Raw genomic sequence first — 18,799 nt, forward strand, 5'->3', positions numbered from 1 at the left:
CAGTTGTGTACCAAACATCGAGTTTTAATAGATAAGTGGAACTTGGAGCACTGGAATGTAAAAGTTATATTTGTGTCAGGGTTGAGTGAAGCAGGCAGGACCCAAATGCAGATTTTACCAAAAATACCTTTATTTCAAGGCTAAATGAAACAAACAGAACTCTTCCCTGAGAACACAGTCAAACAACAACAAGGAACTCACAAAGACTAACAGAAAACACAGAACCTAAATGCACACAGGACTAATCAAACAAACAAGAGACAGGTGAGGAGGGAGGAGAAAACACAGGGGCACCAGGTGAACACAATCGGGTAATCAGGTAGGAGGGAAAACAGACAGAAAGCAACAGGCAAGACAGGGGGTGAACACTTTTCAAAATATAACAGGAACTGAGGTTACCTACTGTAACCCCAGCTTCTAGGAGTAAATGGCGCAGCCCTCTAAGGCTATCGCTATTGGGTAATCCCCCTGCGCCCCCGCGCAGCACTGAAACACTTGTAGTCCACGCCCACCCGCAAGGTGGGCCCCACCCTCGGGCCTCCTTCCGGTATAAATAGGAAGGTGGCCCGGCAATCTGCTCCCATACAACATAACTTTTCTTCAGCTATTCGTAGAGCCAGTGGGGCCCCGCACTTAGAGGGCTGCGCCATTTACTCATAGAAGCTGGGGTTACAGTAGGTAACCTCAGTTCCATTTCGTATATGGCTTCGCCCTCTAAGGCTATCGCTATTGGGTTAAGGGCGAAGCATGATGTAGTCTGCGCCCCACTGGGTCCGCCCGGCACTAGAAGCACAGACATACCTGCTCAATAACACCCCCCTGCCTGATGTGCCATGCGTAATGGCTCATCACCGTACCTGGAACATAGCAAAACATGCCTATCTTCCCGACGGGGTGAAGGCTGGGAACAATACATACCGGCCGCTGTGAGAAAGTAGAGACGAAAGTCCCACCTCGTCCTGCGATCGTAGTGGGGGAACAGCAGCTCTCTGCGTGCAGACAGGCAGGAGAGCGCACAGCTGGATCCCTGACGTCACTCACTCTGACCAGGCACTCCGTACAAAGTGTGTTAGAGGAAAAAGGAACATCCCTCCTATAAGAGGGGAAATGGGCCGCTCTCCGCGTGCCAAAAGGCAGGAGAGAGGCGCACAGCTGGCTCCCTGACGTCACTCACCCCGACAGGACACCCAGTACAGGGTGTGTCAGAGAGGAATGGGAGACATCCCTCAAATAAAAATGAATAAATGAACAGGGGGAAGACCAAGATGCAACCGTGCAAATATCTTCCACTGACATTCCTCCGTGCAAAGCCGTGGAGGAGGAAATTCCTCTGTTGGAGTGCGCCTTGATGTTCTCCGGGGGCTCCACCCCAGAGGAGACATATGCCTGTGACACAGCCTCACACAGCCAGTGTGACAGCCGTTGTGCAGACAGAGGTTGCCCGATTGAGCTCTCTCTATAGTGCACGAATAGGCGCTGAGAACGGCGCCAAGCCGCCGTGCGCGCCACATAGCAGGACAGCGCGCGCACCGGACAGAGGAGATTTAGAAAAATAGCGGGGGTAAAAACCGCGCAAGACACTGTTCCTGGGATGACAGGAGTGTTTCTTGTATCCCATGGAACTGCTGGGGGGAGAGGCTTCTCTGTGAAGTGCCGTAATGGTCTTCATGGTGACGAGCCACGCCATCGCCGCCGCTGCCCGTGAGGCAAAAGGGCTGCGAGGGAGTTTCCACACGCTGCCTTTCACTCCGTCTCTCCTCATGAGGCGCGTACACGCCCAGGGGATGAGAGGTGTGTGCATGCTGTCCACACGAGGCGTTATAACGGTGCTCGTGGTTATTAGGACCGTGTGTAGGAGGCATATCTGGGACAGAGGAATGCCGCGAGTTCTGCAGTTTATAAACCAATAGGTTAAAACAGCAGGCTTCTGCAGCGAATGAACCACCTCTGGAGTGTCCCCCTGTTGGAAGAGACTCAGGGGGATCATCACGTGACCAGCTGACGCCAACGCCGAGCAGCTGCGTCACGGAGAGGGCTGTGTGGTTTGTGACACGCCGGAGGAGAGCTGTCAGTTCTTCCCCTCGCTGCCGCGAGAGTCGCGCTCTCATGCTGGCTGAGTTTAACTCCACTCCCAGATAAACGATTGTCTGAGAGGGAAGAGGACAGCTCTTCTTCCAATTTATTATGAAACCCAGGCTTTGACAGATGCGATACGAGATGTACCGTCTGTAAAGCGACTTCCTCCCTGGGGCGAGCCAGCAAATAGCAGGTCGTCCAGAGGAAAACCACACTCTCATCCCTCCTCTGTGTAGTGGCTCCAGCCTTCTCTACACAAATGCGAGGAGCCAGGAAATATCCGAACGGCAGACGATTGTCTGGTCTGATATTCCCTGAATGGAAAACGCAGGAATTTCCTGTGTTTCGGGATGATGGGTACGTGGAAGTATGCATCCTGCAGGTGGAAGTGAACCAGTCGTCCTGGTGAAAACATTCCAGCACCTGTTTGATCGTCAGCATGTGGAATACTGACAGATCCAGGATGTCTCATTCCCCCAGTCTTTTTCGGGATTAGAAAAATAACGGGAGTGAAGACCCCTGATTTTCCTCCCTTTGAAGAACCCTGGAAATATCCTCTTTCAACAGGAGTTCCAGCAGCTCGGATTGGAGCGCAAGACATAGCTTCTGGGAGGACAGGAGTGTTTCCTGTATCCCATTGAACTGTGGGGGTGGGGGAGAGGCGAACTGCAGGACGTATCCTCTGCTGATCAGCCTGCTCATCCATCTGTCCATCAGACACACGCGCTGCCACTCTGAGAAACACTCTAAGAGCGGGCGCACATGCTCGAGATGTTCTGTGGTCGTCATGGCAACGAGCCACGCCAGGGAGTCTCCACACGCTGCGTTTCACTCCGGCTCTCATCATGAGGCGTGTACACGCTCAGGGGATAAATGGAGGTGTGTGCAGTGCTGTCCACACGAGGCGTTATAACAGCGCTCATGGGTTTATTATGACCGTGTAGGAGGCGTATCTCGGACAGAGGAATGCCGCGAGCTCTGCAGGTTATTAACCGAGATTAAAACCGGCAGGCTTCTGCAGCGAGCCCTGCTGTCTACTTAATCAACAGATTAGTGGCAGCCGGCTTAATTAGCGAGCTCTGCAGGTTATTAACCGATAGGTTAAAACCAGCAGGCTTCTTGCAGCGAGCCCTGGCGCCGTGGCGCTGCGGGCGCTACCGCTGGCGGCACTCAGCCTGGAATACTGCTCATTCCCCCGTTCTGGCTTCTCTGTGATGCCATTGCCCTCGCCGCCACTGTGAGGCGAAAGGGCTGCGAGGAAGCCTCCACACACTGCGTTTCACTCCGACTCTCATCATGAGGCGCGTACACGCTCAGGGGATGGATGGAGGTGTGTGCAGTGCTGCCCACATGAGGCGTTATAACGGCGCTCATGGGTTTATTAAGGCCGTGTGTACGAGGCGTATTTCGGACAGAGGAATGCCGCGAGCTCTGCAGGTTATTAACCGAGGTTAAAACGGGCAGGCTTCTGCAGCGAGCCCTGCTGGTAATCAATAGATTAGTGGCAGCCGGCTTAATTAGCGAGCTCTGCAGTTAATTAACCGATAGGTTAAAACCAGCAGGCTTCTGTAGCGAGCCCTGGCGCAGTGGCGCTGCGGGCGCTTCCGCTGGGGGCACTCAGCCTGGAATACTGCTCATTCCCCCGTTCTGGCTTCTCTGTGATGTGCTGTAATGGTCGTCATGGTGACGAGCCACGCCATTGCCCTCGCCGCCGCTGCCCGTGAGGCGAAAGGGCTGCGAGGAAACCTCCACACGCTGCGTTTCACTCCGGCTGTCATCATGAGGCGTGTACACGCTCAGGGGATGAGTGGAGGTGTGTGCAGTGCTGTCCCCATGAGGCGTTATACCGACGCTCATGGGTTATTATGACCGTATGTAGGAGGCGTATCTCGGACAGGGGAATGCCGCGAGCTCTGCAGGTTTATTAACAGATAGGTTAAAACCAGCAGGCTTCTGCAGGGAGCCCTGCTGTCTACTTAATCAACAGATTAGTGGCAGCCGGCTTAATTACCGGCTCCGCTTCCTCGGAGGCTCTCGCGGAGCAGACCAGGAGCGGGGGAGCTTCACTCCCCTTTGACTCGCCGCCGGGAGACCCTGTCTCTGGGGTGGCGGGGGAGCGGAGACGTGGGACGGAGCCCCTGCAGCCGCCGGGGCGGTTGCTGTGGGTGTCTCTCCGCTTGCGGCCTCCTGTGGCCGGCGTGGACGCCGCGACTGCTGCGGGCGTTGGTGCCGCTGTGGCAGATCAGCCGACTGGAGCCAGCTGTACATGCTGGCGAAGCCGTCCACCTGTTCCACGGCCGTCTTCATGAACTGGGGTCCGAACAGCCCGTCCGGGCTGATTGGAGTGTCCAGTAGCACTTTTCTAGCCGTCTCCGTAACAGACGCCGCCGCGCTTTGGTGACAGAGAGGGGGAAAGCATGTTCGGCCGCCAAGCTGGCACCCTGCTCCGACTCTGTCTCCCCCGCCCGGGGGAGAGGAGGGAGGGGAGAACCGAACGGTGAACCGTGGAGGGAGGCGGGGCAGGAGTTGCTTCGGACTCCTGCCCGGCACTCTGCCCCAGGGACACGAGGCCCCGTCCGCGGGCTCGTAAGCCTGGACGGGCCAATCGTCCTCCTCGGCCACAGCAGCAAGAGTGTCCGCTCTCCGCTTCCTGTCGCCCGAGGGGAGACGAGCGCAGTGCATGCTACCTGCTGGCTTAGAGCCGCGTACATTGGCTCTGACCCCCGGCAGGATTCGCATACTGCTTTTATCTCTGCAGGTCATAACTCATTATGAACCCAGAGCCACATGAGGGACAACCACGGACGCAGTTGTTGCTCATGATGATTCTCAATTGCTGTGCTTCAGTAACTGTGCTGGTTTGCTGAAAAAAAGAGGGAGCAGATTGCCGGGCCACCTTCCTATTTATACCGGAAGGAGGCCCGAGGGTGGGGCCCACCTTGCGGGTGGGCGTGGACTACAAGTGTTTCAGTGCTGCGCGGGGGCGCAGGGGGATTACCCAATAGCGATAGCCTTAGAGGGCGAAGCCATATACGAAATAGAACCAAAGACAGAAAAAGACAAGACAAAGACAGATCGTGACAATTTGATTATGAGTGCCAGGAATGACCTTGCAAAATGGTTCAACTGAGTTACATGTTACATCGCAATAATAATGTTGAGGAGAATAGGGCAATGTAAAAAAGAAAATGCATATTTTGTAAAATCAGAGAAGTGTTTCTTTTTAGTTTTTCTTAATTCCCCAAAATGTATGTATTACTCTTTATTTTCTCACACGCAGCTTTGTGTTTAGTGTGCCACAATACTTAGATAACCTTGGATCTGGAGGACAGAAAACATTTGGAAATCCAGAGAGTCACTTCCAAGCCACCACCTCCGAGTCTACTGCAAATCTGTGGTTTATTCATCACATTCAGAAAACTCACTGGGCAGATAATTAATTGAGCAACTATGCATACACACAGACAATCATGAACATGCAGTGTTGTCACCACAGTATGCGTGTGTTTGTCAGTGAGCACTGTCACACCATAATACACAGGACCAGCACAATAACAAGTGACTATAGAGCCAACTAAAAATAGGGTATCATTAACATTATGATTTACAATTTTTTTTCATTGCATTTTCTGCCCTTATATTCGAAGAAACACAATTTATCAAATCTCTATATTTCCCAGGAGCTGTATTTCTGCTGAGTAAGGCTTTTCAGTTCCACTCTGGAAGGAGCAAAGTCATTATTTTCATCACAATATCCATGAAAAGGACATCTGGGGGTACATCAGGTAATGGATAGCTGCAACTAACACTCAGGTGCAGGTTGCATGGCTTTTTATTACTGCACATTAAAGTGACTCATCAATTTAAATGTGTGGGTATACTGTAAGCTTATCTTATCAGCATATAGGGGTGTTTGTTATACCTTCCTCATCTTAATTAATAGCAAAATGAGAGAAGAAAAACAAAGCTCTGATAAATGGAACAACATTTATTACTTAACATGCAAGAAAACACATCTAATATCTATGATGTATCCCTGTCTGTTTCAATAGGACAATTGCTAATTTTTTTTAATCCTTGTGTTATGTTTAACCCTCATGTTTTAATATTTGCCTCAACCCTATGATATAGGTGACTGTGTGGCCTTCAACAAAGAATGTGAACATCAAGTTATTTTTACAGTGTGGTACATTAGTGAGTTAGGTGATTACTACACAATACTGTAACTGTACAGATTGGCCTGTTCCCTGACAATCATTAACATTAACATGACCATGGAGTATACGTTATTACTTATTACACATGAAATCTGAACTTTTGTGCTGTGATGGTTGTGCGCTTGTGTGTGTGCGGACAGCAATATAACAATATGCCTCTTGTGTGACCTGAGTTACACAATCAAACACTATTCTTTATAAGGTACACGCAGACATGACACAGCAGATATTGTGTCCCTTCTTGTGTGTGCAGCAACGCAGCATTCCTCACTGTTCTAAATGCAGACTGAACTCTGTGACAGTGTAGGTGACACAGACTTCTAAACGGTGAACACAGATGATGTAACCCCAACCGTTTTGGGGTTTGCAAGTCAATCAAAACAATTATTGACTTGAACTAGAGGGTACTGAGGGACCATTTCATATCAAGAACAAATAAATGCAACAATTGGTTAAGCAGCACCTTTTCAAATAATATAAACACATTTTACATCGTAATAAAACATTAAAGACATATATAAATACAACACAATTGATGCACTATAATTTTGCCCACTCAGACCAAAGATTATACTTTATGCGACAATGAAAGAAAACAGCAGCACTGCATTAGTTGAGCTTTTTCACAAGTATTTTTTGTGTCTTTCCTCGTATTGTTTTTTTTAAATGTTTTTTATGTTGTTCTTCTGTCACAATGGTGTTCTGTCATCCTCAGGCCTGTGTGTTGTCCCTGCAGCAAAGCAATGTCTCTCGATGCGTTTAAAGTCAACAATTTAAAGTCAACAATCAAAGAGAGGTCGGCATTGATTCATCGAAGAAGGCCATGTGTTCGTGTGTCAGTAGCGGTGTATTCTCCCCAAGAACGGCCTGCGTGAAGTTGGGCCGTCTCCAGGCGTAAACCATACTGTTCAGGAAGCCTTGCAGGGACACACTGGCAGCCTGAAATAAACACAAACATCAACATAACATGCAACTCAGATATCAGATCATGTTTAAATATGTTTTTCATTTAAAATCTTATGAAACGTACCTGTATCATATAAATACCAAATAGGCTGCGTTGTTGAATGTTTGGTGCCCAGATCATCACGGTAGACAGCAGAATGAGAACAAGTGCTACAGCAGGAAAGAACACAAAGCATTTATTTGATGTTGATTTGAAGCTGATGACGTCTATTTCATTGGCTCCGGTGTGCGTGTGCGCCTCTGTGTGTGTTTACCTGGGGCCCAGCAGAATAAGATGACCAACATCATATTTCTTGATGTTGAAAACACTCTTTTGAATCTCCTTCTTGAACGTCCATCTCCCTCCACAGGGAAAAGTCCTTGCTGCTCATGTCTCTCATACCATTTACCAACCTTATAGTACATAACCTGAAACAAAAAAAGGTTACAGTCTGCTTTCACCCAAGTATGTATGACTCAAGGTTTAAGATAGCAAGTAAATCTATGGATTATTCAATAAAAATGTAAACAAATAATAATCTTAAAATGATGTAATTTCTTATGACTTACAGAGGAAGATATCATCACTGGTATCACAACAAGGAAAAGGATAACTCTGATGGAAATGTCATGAGTTATCTCCTGGTAAAGAAAACAAATGTTACGTTAGCACAAATACACTGCAAATGATATACCAGTCAAATATAGTCAAATATAATTTATAAAAATGGTGTACTGTAAATAAACATTATAAATTCAAATTAATGTATACACAAAAGGCCTTAAAGTCTCATGAGACAGTTTTATACTCACGTCTTCAGAGCAGAACTTTCTCCCGACATGCAAAAACAATATACAACTGAGAAAAGAAACAATCAGACATTTCAGAATTGCATGAGAACGGATGTTTTCTCTCTCCTGTAACTCATTTTAAAGTAGTCACTTTAGAAGTAGCTATTAATAAAGCTTGTGTGCTCACCTAGTGCAGTATCCGCTGTCGTTACGGACAATCGTTGACATCTCATTGAGTGGAATCAATGGGGCACTATTTTTGGGAGTGAGCACATATGCTAAGTATAATGCAATCGGGAACAACCTGTAATATAAGACAAACAAAAACACATAATTACATTTTGTATAACAGGGATAAGAAACACAAAGTCTGGAAAGCTAATTAAACGTATAATACGCTGTTGACCAACTCACCATACAATGGCATAAACAGGAATCGTGACTTTTCTCCTTCTGCACTGAGACTGTAAATCAGATGGATAGGGATAAATAATTAAATCAATTCTGGGTTTTTTGGTCCATATTCAAATCCACAAATGCAGTGGATGCCTCACCTGTCCTCCCTCATCCTCTGTGGGTCTTGCTCTCCACCCATGTATTGCATTCTTTGACTCCCATGCATAAACCCCCACCAGCAGAAATGATATAAAATAAAATGTCTGGAAAGGATTGGACAAACAGAAAAAGATACAAAAGTTAAATATAACAATAAGTTGCAAAATATTTACCGATTAAAATGTGACAAGTAGCAGTGTGAATCTTGAATCACTTAAGCCATCCCAATTGTGTTTGTAAATTGAATCCGATATCTATTCTTCAACTATTTAAAAAATAAAAAATGTTCCTACTAATAGTTTGTCTGAAGAGATTTAAATTATTTATTGGCCAACTTGGGTGTTTTGAGAACATAACAGGATGTCCAATTTTATACTTACTTCACTTGTTTATTTATTTTTGACTCAGAAATGTTTACTGAGAGTTTATTTTTAGTTTATTTTACTTTATTTCACTTTATTTCACTTTTACTTATTTACTTTCTGGTCTATATTTTCAGAGAAAACCCACAATCTGAACTAAATGGAATTGAATTACAAAGTTTGAGTTCCTTCATCAAATACTTTTCCAATCTATAGTCTACCCTTAAATGTTATTACCTTAAAATAAATTAAAATGTGCGTATTCACTAAATATGTAACATTTAAGTTGATGCGATTTACATAAAGAATTTCGGGAACAGTTATTGTAAAGTCTTAAAAACAATTAAAAGAGCATTGGGCTTCGTCTTTACATCTCAGAAATCAGAGGCATTCGCATTACTAAACTTGTCACTGCAAAAGTGCTGACCACTTTGCTTTGTATATACAACACCAGGAACAATCCTCGGGGAACTCCTGCAGTGATTTGTTTAGATATGATATGACCCATATGAGATAATGATCCTCAACCCGCTGGGAAGTACCAACATTTAGTCAGGTTTTTACCCTCAACTTTCCCACCTTGTTTTTGAAGGTTACAATGCAAATGTAAACCCCTTCGCCCACCAGGAAAACAATATGTATTTGAAGAGGCGAGAGGCTTTAACCAAGTGAAAGTAATTCTTCCTCACCAGTGTCATCGGCAAGCCATAATGGCAGATGGCTTCATTGTTGTTTGGCCTCACTTTGTTCAGGACACTGGTGGACAAGAGGATCAGAGCAGCCAGGAGGTCTGCTAGGGCAAGCTGTACCAGGAGGTGCACCTGCAAACAATACAAAAATAAAACAACAGTATAAAAAAGAAACAACAACAAACTATCAAAAGTATAAAAACATATGTATATTCGTATTTACTGAATCACCTGTTTCTTTAGATTCCTCCATCTCACAATGGAAACCAGCAGGACAGAAAAACTCCCAATCACACTGCAAATAATAAGAAATATTCAATATAGACCATTGAGGCTGTGGCAAAATGATATTGGCACAACATTACTTTTAGTATATTTCTTATAAGGCTTATAATGAATGATGAACATAAGGTTGAAACTCATGCTATTTGGCACAAAACCAACACTAAACCGAAGCCAAGAAGTTTTTATTGCAAAAGTCGGTGTTAATGACATCAGACGCATGTGACACCTGCATATAAAATGACATACACCTCCTGGCTTAATACTAACCAACCAATGTGATTTGTTACCCGCTTGCCCTTCGTCTTATTGTTTTGCTTTCTTTATCACAAGTAAAAGAAAGAAATCAAGAGATAATAAAGTAATACACAGCTCACAAGGCTGATGGAGTACAGTGATGGACGTTTTTCAAAAGAATAAGAAGCTATAATTGACCTGTGAGCTTCAAGTCTGTGCTGACTATTACATTTACATGGTGGCAGTATCTTTAATACAACAGTAACGTAGGGTAAGAACACAGGATGAATTCAGAAAGACAACATATGCTCCCGTTTCAGCTAACATGTTGCCTTGCTGGTTTGGCAAACCTCTCCACAATGAGAAGAATGGCAGTCTAAGCTTATGATTCTGCTTATAGAGAACGCTTACTGTACAATCTTAAAATATGTGAAGCATATTACCTGAGAGTGAGTAACCCTATGTACTCTTTAGTGAGAACATCAATCTGAAAAACAGAATTCAAACATTACATCAGAAATGTCCTTATTATTTCTCTCCTAAAAGCTTTTATTAAAATATGCTCTTTTAATGTTCTATGTATTCATGAGCTGACTAGTGTTAATGCCTACCTGCTCTGCACTCAGTAAACCATGGTCCTCCATGGTAAATATCCAGTTATCAGTCTATTCAAAACTCACACTCTGTTCCTGCACAGGTACAAACCCTTCTCCATACCTGTCCTTTGTTAATATATGTATTTGTATCCAAGCACATATCTATAAAAGTATGCACCTTGTCACATGCTGCTGCTTTGACTCCACCTGTTTTCAGAATAGTTAGTGCCACTCTTTAGAGAAATGGGACTTCCCAGGTACAATTGGAATATTCCCAGAAATTAAAACACTCACAGGAAACAGAAATACAGAAATACCGTGAAACTGAATTTCCAACAATTTTTCCAGGACTTTTACCTTCTTTTTCCTACCAAAATAAAATGCTTGTGTTTTCCTATACATGTATATTATGTTCTAATAAGAATGTCTCTGTAATTAATTACATTGATACACAACTGCTGTATACACACTAACACACACTGGGCTTTGAAGCACAGTGACTCTGAACTCAGTACTCAAGATACCTTGTATTCTTTTATACAGTATGGTAGTATTATAATTATACATCACTATTACTTGTAGAATTTTTGCACTACTTCTTATTTTATATTTCATTATATATGTTGGATTGTTGGAGGAGCTCAGGTCATAAGATTGTCATTAACATTTCTACAATGTAGCTTTGTGCATATGACAATAAAACGTTTTAATCTTGAAGGAACGGTAAAGTCTGTGTTACAGAGCTATCTAGTGGTAGGAATCGGCCTTGCATTTTGGCCTGCTACAAACCTTTAAAAAGCTAACTTTTGTTCAGTGTTTAGGACGGACAAAACTATTGACGATGGCGCGGGGTATACTGTACAAATGGGGCAGGGTATATTTTACGAATGGGGCAGCTTAAATGTGTTCGGAATGAACAAATAATGCATTGAAAAAGTCATTGTCCACAGATGTTGACGTATGTCGATAAAGTTTATTCAAAGTGATGACGTCGTCGATTCCACGTTGGCCCGGACGTGGCAGTCGGCAGACCTCAGAGGAGCTGTACCCGAATCAGTGTGAAACGACCACACGTCGCTGCTGCCTGGCTAATATCAGTTCTTCATTAATTCTATCATCATCCGCCAGCCATGGGGCTCACTATCTCTTCACTCTTCGACCGTTTCTTTGGCAAAAAACAAATGAGGATTTTGATGGGTGAGTGAAAGCTACGTTAGTGAGGGGGTTCGGTTTTTAGCTTTAGCTTTAGATAAAGTAGCTAACGTTAGCAAGTCGTTAATGAGCTTTCAATAGTATTGCAGTTATCAAACTTTTAAAGTATAACATTGGGACAGAAGCGGCATACAAATACAACTTAGAACGATGTAATGATTGTGACTGTGGAAACTAAAGGATACAATAATAATATAAAGTGTTCAGTGAGCTTCACGTCACGTTAGCTAGTTTTAGGGTTTGGCAGTGAAGACTGCCAACGACAACTATATCCAGAAAATGGCTTAATTACCAGTTAAGCCACGTGCCCCCGGTACAAAGTAAAATATTTGACACTGTAAGATATTTGAGTGAAAGCTTTGGAGTTAACTTGTAACGATTAATTACTTCCAAAGAGTATTTTAACTTTGTATTCATTCGGGAGATAATGAACGGTTGTCAGTGACATTATTATAAACATAACATGTTGGCTGATATGAGTTCACCTAACTTGAATTTAGACGGTAACCCGTTCTGTACTTTCTAGTTTGTACTTTGTTTAACTTGTTGTGTTTGGTGACGCTAACTAACTCCTTGTGACGACTGTGTTGCGTAACGTTTCAGTCCCGTATACGGATTGTTGGGCAATGATAGTTTTAAAAGTTAAATAAAAACCAAGATAGTTTTTAATAACAGTGGGCATTCCTTCCACTAGAAGTGATTCATGAAAATGGCTCAGTACACATGCATTGTGTGTGCAGTCATATGTAAGTCCTCTGCTGTCTAATGATTAGACTTATAGGAAACGCCTGTTATGCAATTTACAGCAGGTTGTCATCCATATCTATTGACTCCTAATCTCTCCTGATACAAATGTTTACTTTTTGTTCACATTTTCTCCTATAGTTGGCCTTGATGCTGCCGGAAAAACGACTATCTTGTACAAATTGAAGCTTGGGGAAATTGTGACCACCATTCCAACCATTGGTAAGAGACACTCCAAAAGTTACTATTACTTTTGACAAATTAAACTTTGTATTCAGTGTTATTAAATATGCCCCTTATCTTTCCCCCGGAAAGGTTTCAATGTGGAGACAGTAGAATATAAGAATATCAGCTTCACCGTGTGGGATGTGGGCGGCCAGGACAAAATCCGACCCCTCTGGAGACATTACTTCCAAAACACACAGGTATGACAGGTGTGACTGCGCCAATGCTGACCGCCCATGTTTAATATAACAACTGTTGTGTCAAGAGGAGCAGCAGTATTACGCAACTGTAAAATGCTTCTCTGATCACCAAGTAAAGATATTTGATTACAATACTGATCAACCAGAACTCATCAAAGTATGATGCTGCAGCTTCATCAAGTAGACAAATATTTCTAAAGGGACCACAGATTCCACTTAATGCCATTTGTACTTGTGTATTAATGTTTACACGTGTGTGTGCACACACACACACACAGGCCTGTCACAATAATTAATTTTGTTGGACGATACATTTTCCCGGAAATTATTGCGATAAACGATAATATTGTCGGCACCACTGTAAGACCATTTTAGACCACTGACATAATGATAATATATAATAATAATTCAAGTAAATCCTTTCAAACAGAACTTTATACTGAACATTCATCATTGCAAATGAAATGTGAAATAATATTAAAATATATAAATTATATATAATAAATACATTTAATTATAACAAATTAATTAAAATACCACACAACCAAAACAATCAATTAAATAGACTCAGGCTGGAAAATAGAGCTCTCTGTCTCATATATATAAAAAGACATAAATAAATATGAGCACACATTGTCTCACAAGCTAAACAACCCTCCTTAAAACAACAAAGTGTACTGTCCACTGTCCATACAAAAACCCAGATGCCTCAACAGGCCATATCCAAATCTGTATTTCAAAGATTTAGAACAAGGAACACCAACATGTTTGCATCGACGGGCAAATGCATCTTTAATTGCAAACTGTAGGGAAGGTGGGGGCTCTCGAGCTGCCGTGTTTGCTCCCAGCTGGGAACACGGAATGGTTAGGTTGTGTTTCAGATGCAGTTTAAGGTCGGTCGTATTGCTAGCTTTTGTTGCTACCTTTTTAAAACAAATACGACACACCGCCCGGCTCATTCAAGTCCGTACGTTCGCCTCGTTGATTTGGCTTAAATCCAAAATATTCCCACACCGGAGATGTGGTATTAGGTTTTGCAACCACTTCCATTTAACTTCAAATTCCCTCCGAGTAAGTCACACGTTGTCTCCTGCTTGTCTTTATATTATTAATTTGGCTGCTGCACCCAGAGTGTCATGGGCTGTGTGTGAGCCCCGCCCCTCACAGCGCGTGGCTGGCAGCCATAGCCGCCGGGCTAAAATGCTGGTCACATCCTTATGTAAACAAACACGCATGTAAACGGCAAATTATCGTGCTCAGAAAAGTTATTGAGTTCATTTTTATTTATCGTAAGATAAGTTAATTTATTGATTAATGCGACAGGCCTACACACACACACACACACACACGCACACGCACACGTAAACAGGACAGTTAAGATTAATACAATTCAAATCAAAGATACACATTTAAAATTATAAAATAAGAAATGAATTAAAATGAACATATATACATATTAGATATATTTACATGTGTGTGTGAAAACGGTGTGTATTTTGTGTCCAGTAATTGTGTCACAAAGCTTTATGTTCTTGTTTTCCTCTGGCTACATTGGTGCTGTTTGTAAAAGTACCGGTAAATACATTTCAAACTATATTAATATTAATGCTCCTTCATTAGCCAAACTTAAAAAACAAATGTTGGTAAAGAATCTCCAAACTGTACTCCTCTCCCGATTACTGTTGTAGTTGTTCTTGGATTATATTCAATAATTAGCCATTTCTACCCACCTGGTAGACTGTACATAACTACACTACAAAACAACATTTTAGTCTTTATAAATGAATGGAAGAGTATCAGCATAACAGTTTTCTATATTCAAAAGTGACGTCTTTGAATGTCTATAGCCAAAGATATACAGCTCACTATCACCGAAGATCAACTAACCTCAATGATTTATTTTTCTGACCTAGGGCCTCATCTTCGTGGTAGACAGCAATGACAGAGAAAGAGTGGCAGAGTCTTCAGAGGAGCTTCAGAAGATGGTTGGTATTAAATATGTTCAGCATGACATGGACTGAATATTGTTCTCTGTGCAGGGATGAATTACAGAGAGCTTCTTCACTTGGCATTATTATTGTGACATGCGTCTCATGTTGTGACGTGGGTAAATCAAAGTGAATATAACGGTGCCAACCCTACTTTGGATGACAAGCCTCTAAACCAAAAACAACAGGATCTGTTCATGAAGATATTGCGTGGTTAACCCATGAATTTTGAAATCATTGTGTAACCTTGTCGACTTCTACTGAGCACATCAACAATACAAGTGCCCGGTTGCCTTAATTCTCACTTGATGAACGCAGTACACTGAGTCAGTGTAACACAAAATGACTGAAGTAAACACTCCATGAAATGTCCCGTCAGCAGGTTATAATGTTTGCATTTTATTAAGTTTTTTTTTTTTAACCAAGGTAGATTTCTTTTTACCCTGGATTTTTGTCGATGCCTAAAACTATCAAATGTTTAAAACAATTTAGAACTGAATATTTTTCCTTCTAGCATTTTGAGTGTTTGAATGTATTGACCAGCTGCAAAATAGGTCTGCAGGGCTTGAACCAGGGACATTGTAAAGCTATAGTCAGCTTCTCAGATCCCTAATATTAGAGCTGATGCACTAATCTACCGTCTGCCCCTCTAGTTGACGGAGGACGAGTTGAAAGACGCCGTTTTGCTGGTGTTTGCTAACAAACAGGACCTTCCCAATGCCTTACCAGTCAGTGAGCTTACAGAAAAACTCGGCCTACAAGCCCTCCGCAACAAAAATGTAAGTAAACATGCTCCGTATACACCGGAGTGTAATTTGTAATCATGTGCAGAGTTGCACTTACATTTCTTCCTATGTAACTCACGCCATATCCTCTTTGTCCCCACAGTGGCACATTCAGTCAACATGCGCCACCCAGGGCAGCGGGCTGTACGAAGGACTCAACTGGCTGTCCGAGGCCTTGACCAAGAACTAAAGAAGGATCAGCTGGAGAGATGAGAGAGAAAGACTGAACCCAACAGGACGGGAGAGAAGGCACAGACATTCAATCCAGAAACATTTGGCCTTCCAGCACCAATGTTCGCAAAAAGGACAAGGCTGGAGGACAACATGTAATCATCTTTGGAACATTTTTAATTACTTTTTTTCCTTCTTTTATTATCAATGATATTACCATATTATCTTTTGACATAGTCTCTATTTTTCTCCTATCGTTCCTAAGCTCTTTAAACGGCGATATGTTGTAGTGACACATTCAGTTGCATGATGAGCAAATGGCCCGTTAGGGAAATGTAATGCAAACAATGCAAAGAATAATGGGAGGTGTTTTCCACTCTAAACCCTGGCTCCTGTCTAGGCAGCATTTGCATTAATTGACCACTTTTATAATTTTTGGACTTTCTTACAGCCATTGTGGAGCCTAGGTCGGGGGTATGATAATATACCTAGGGCTTCGAGAAGGACAACTTGTCGGCTGCCTCAGGCTGTTCCTCTCTGCATCCCCTCGTGGATATTTGACTTCCTTTGCGCTGCACTGCTATGTCTCATGCCAACTCATTTCTGTGAAGGCTCGTAGAATGAGAAGGATGAAGATTGCAGCAATTAGTTGGTAGTGTGAAACCACGTGGCCTCCGAGTAAATGGATCCAAAAAGGAACTTTGTGCCTTCTGGTCCTTCGAAATCACCAAATCTGAGTAATCCTTTCCTTATCTCATTCTGAGATCACTTCTGCTTTTGAAAGACAAATAAAGGGTTGAGACATTTCCTTTTGTTCTGCAATGTGTGCTGAGGTTCAGTAAAACCCCCTTTCCGAGTGTAGATGGCTTCTTTACAACTTGAACCAGGTTTTCTTCCTGTTTAAACATTTGTGGATCTGCCCTCCTCTTCCTCCTTTTTCTGATGGCTACCATGAAGAAGGTTTTGATTAAATGTCACTTCTTCAATTTACTTTAATTTTTACCCTAAAACGAGGAAGGAAGCGTCTTTTCAGTTTTCACACGACAATGTTGTGTGACACAGTAAAGTAGCATGTTTTTTGTTGTTGTTGTTTGAGTTTGTTGTACTTCCTGAAGGTTAATACTGTATTATAATCTCAATGTTTCTACCCCTCTTGAAATACAAATACAAACCTGGCCTTTAGTTTGTTTTTGTGTATACATTCCAACCTATGCTTGCAGATCCTGGAGCTGCCACTCTTAAAATTAGCAAAATAATATTTTACAAAAAAGCTCTGAATAAAAAATGTTTAAAAAAGAGTATGCGTTTTGGAGTCACTCATTGTTGATGACAGCAGTTGTCACTTTTCTCTGGACTTTAAGTTGTTACTCATTAAAAGCATCGTGAAAAAAATCAGATCATCCTTACTACATTTTCAAATGTAGTTTCATAATTTCCGGCTCAAAAATTCCAGTTGTCTTAAATCAGGAAATGAGCATTACAAAAGGAAGCGCTGTTTACTTCTGAGACTAAAAAACGCTCTTCATACAGAAAATAGGGAATATGATTATAAAAAAACTAGAATACTCCAAACTAATCTGAGACGTATTCTGGGTCAGTGGGGTGGAGCAGTTTGAGAATCCTGAACCCTTTGGTGTTTTTCTCCAGACTCCAGCTTTGTGGTTTTATCAAAACCACTAAACTTCCTCAAATGTCCAGCTTTGTGGTAATATTCATTTGTTTAAGGTAATCTGCACCACAAAAAGCACTGCTTCTTTATGTGGAAAATAGCCCTTAGCAGGTTAGCTAAGCTATTACTTGCTCTGTAATTCAAAGGATATGGGTGTGAATAAGCTTTACTGGAAAACAACAATTGGACAGTTGAAAGCAATATCCCTGAAACGCCCATCAATACTATTCAGAGGCAGCAAGCCAACATTACCCAACATGCAGCTGACCACTATTCTGACTTCTAATGACATTAAATGATTAAGAATGGCAGGGACAAGCCACCATGTTAATCTACATAACTAAATACATTAAAGGTCCCATGTCATGCTTTTCCGGTTATTACCCGTCCCCTTGTGTGTTATGAAGGTTTTTATGCATGTAAACGGTGTGCAGAGTCAAAACCCTCAAAGTACACCCTGTAGCGAGTAAAACTCTAACACAGAAAAGACCTGTCTATGCTGCCCCAGAACGCCTCTTTGGATATTTCTCTTCTTCCATTGCTTTCTTCCTGGGTACAGTGACGTGTCCATACCCAAATGGACCCATTGGTCCAAATGGACCAATCCGTTGAGCCGTTACGTTAACTCTGTGGATTGGTCCAAATGGACCAATCCGCGGACTTCCTCACACACACACTCAATCGTGCGAGCACACACACAAACTCCCTGCCAGGCTGCGGGTGTGTGTGTGTGTGCTCTGGCTGGTTTCGAGCTGGGTTTCGATGTGTCTCGCTGTCTCGCAGACGGCCAATGGGCTCATAGGGAGGGGGAGGGGGGGCAGGAGCTCCAACAAGCCGTTTAGGAAAGAGAGTGAATAATACACATACTATACAGAGATGCTGTATGAGAAACCAATGTGATTTTGGAAAATTGCACAATATAAATCTATTCTAGTATACCTCAACAATGGAATTATGATCAGTAGAAATGGCCATGACATGGGACCTTTAAGTTTGTAAGGTGCCTTAAAGAATCAAACTGAGGTAACGCTGCAGTCCTCACGGCAGCAGGGGA

General features: G+C 42.8%; 2 protein-coding genes across 2 annotated transcripts; one reads left to right on the top strand and one right to left on the bottom strand.

Moving 5' to 3' along the window:
- Window positions 1–7,079: 7,079 nt before the first annotated feature.
- LOC307038761 (uncharacterized protein) lies at window positions 7,080–10,074 on the bottom strand (the record flags this gene model as incomplete). Its single annotated transcript, XM_079680440.1, has 10 exons — window positions 9,868–10,074; window positions 9,637–9,768; window positions 8,585–8,689; window positions 8,445–8,494; window positions 8,218–8,334; window positions 8,052–8,097; window positions 7,809–7,880; window positions 7,514–7,667; window positions 7,324–7,409; window positions 7,080–7,232 (listed from the first exon to the last, which is right to left on the bottom strand). The coding sequence occupies exons 2-10, from the start codon at window positions 9,643–9,645 to the stop codon at window positions 7,080–7,082; spliced, it is 792 nt and encodes a 263-aa protein (XP_079536566.1). The 5' UTR covers window positions 9,646–9,768; window positions 9,868–10,074.
- A 1,671-nt stretch (window positions 10,075–11,745) lies between these two features.
- Window positions 11,746–17,374, top strand: LOC307039558 (ADP-ribosylation factor 4-like). Its single transcript, XM_079681703.1, has 6 exons — window positions 11,746–11,948; window positions 12,849–12,929; window positions 13,023–13,132; window positions 15,046–15,117; window positions 15,774–15,899; window positions 16,009–17,374. The coding sequence occupies exons 1-6, from the start codon at window positions 11,882–11,884 to the stop codon at window positions 16,093–16,095; spliced, it is 543 nt and encodes a 180-aa protein (XP_079537829.1). The 5' UTR covers window positions 11,746–11,881; the 3' UTR covers window positions 16,096–17,374.
- Window positions 17,375–18,799: the final 1,425 nt, after the last annotated feature.

This window comes from Notothenia rossii, assembly GCF_949606895.1.
Source record: "Notothenia rossii genome assembly, chromosome: 5".
Lineage (NCBI taxonomy): Eukaryota > Metazoa > Chordata > Actinopteri > Perciformes > Nototheniidae > Notothenia > Notothenia rossii.

Coding starts and splice junctions, on each gene's coding strand:
- LOC307039558 (XM_079681703.1), top strand. CDS start 11,882: ATGGGGCTCACTATCTCTTCACTCTTCGACCGTTTCTTTGGCAAAAAA. Junction 11,949..12,848: donor ACAAATGAGGATTTTGATGG/GTGAGTGAAAGC, acceptor TTTCTCCTATAG/TTGGCCTTGATGCTGCCGGA. Junction 12,930..13,022: donor GACCACCATTCCAACCATTG/GTAAGAGACACT, acceptor TCCCCCGGAAAG/GTTTCAATGTGGAGACAGTA.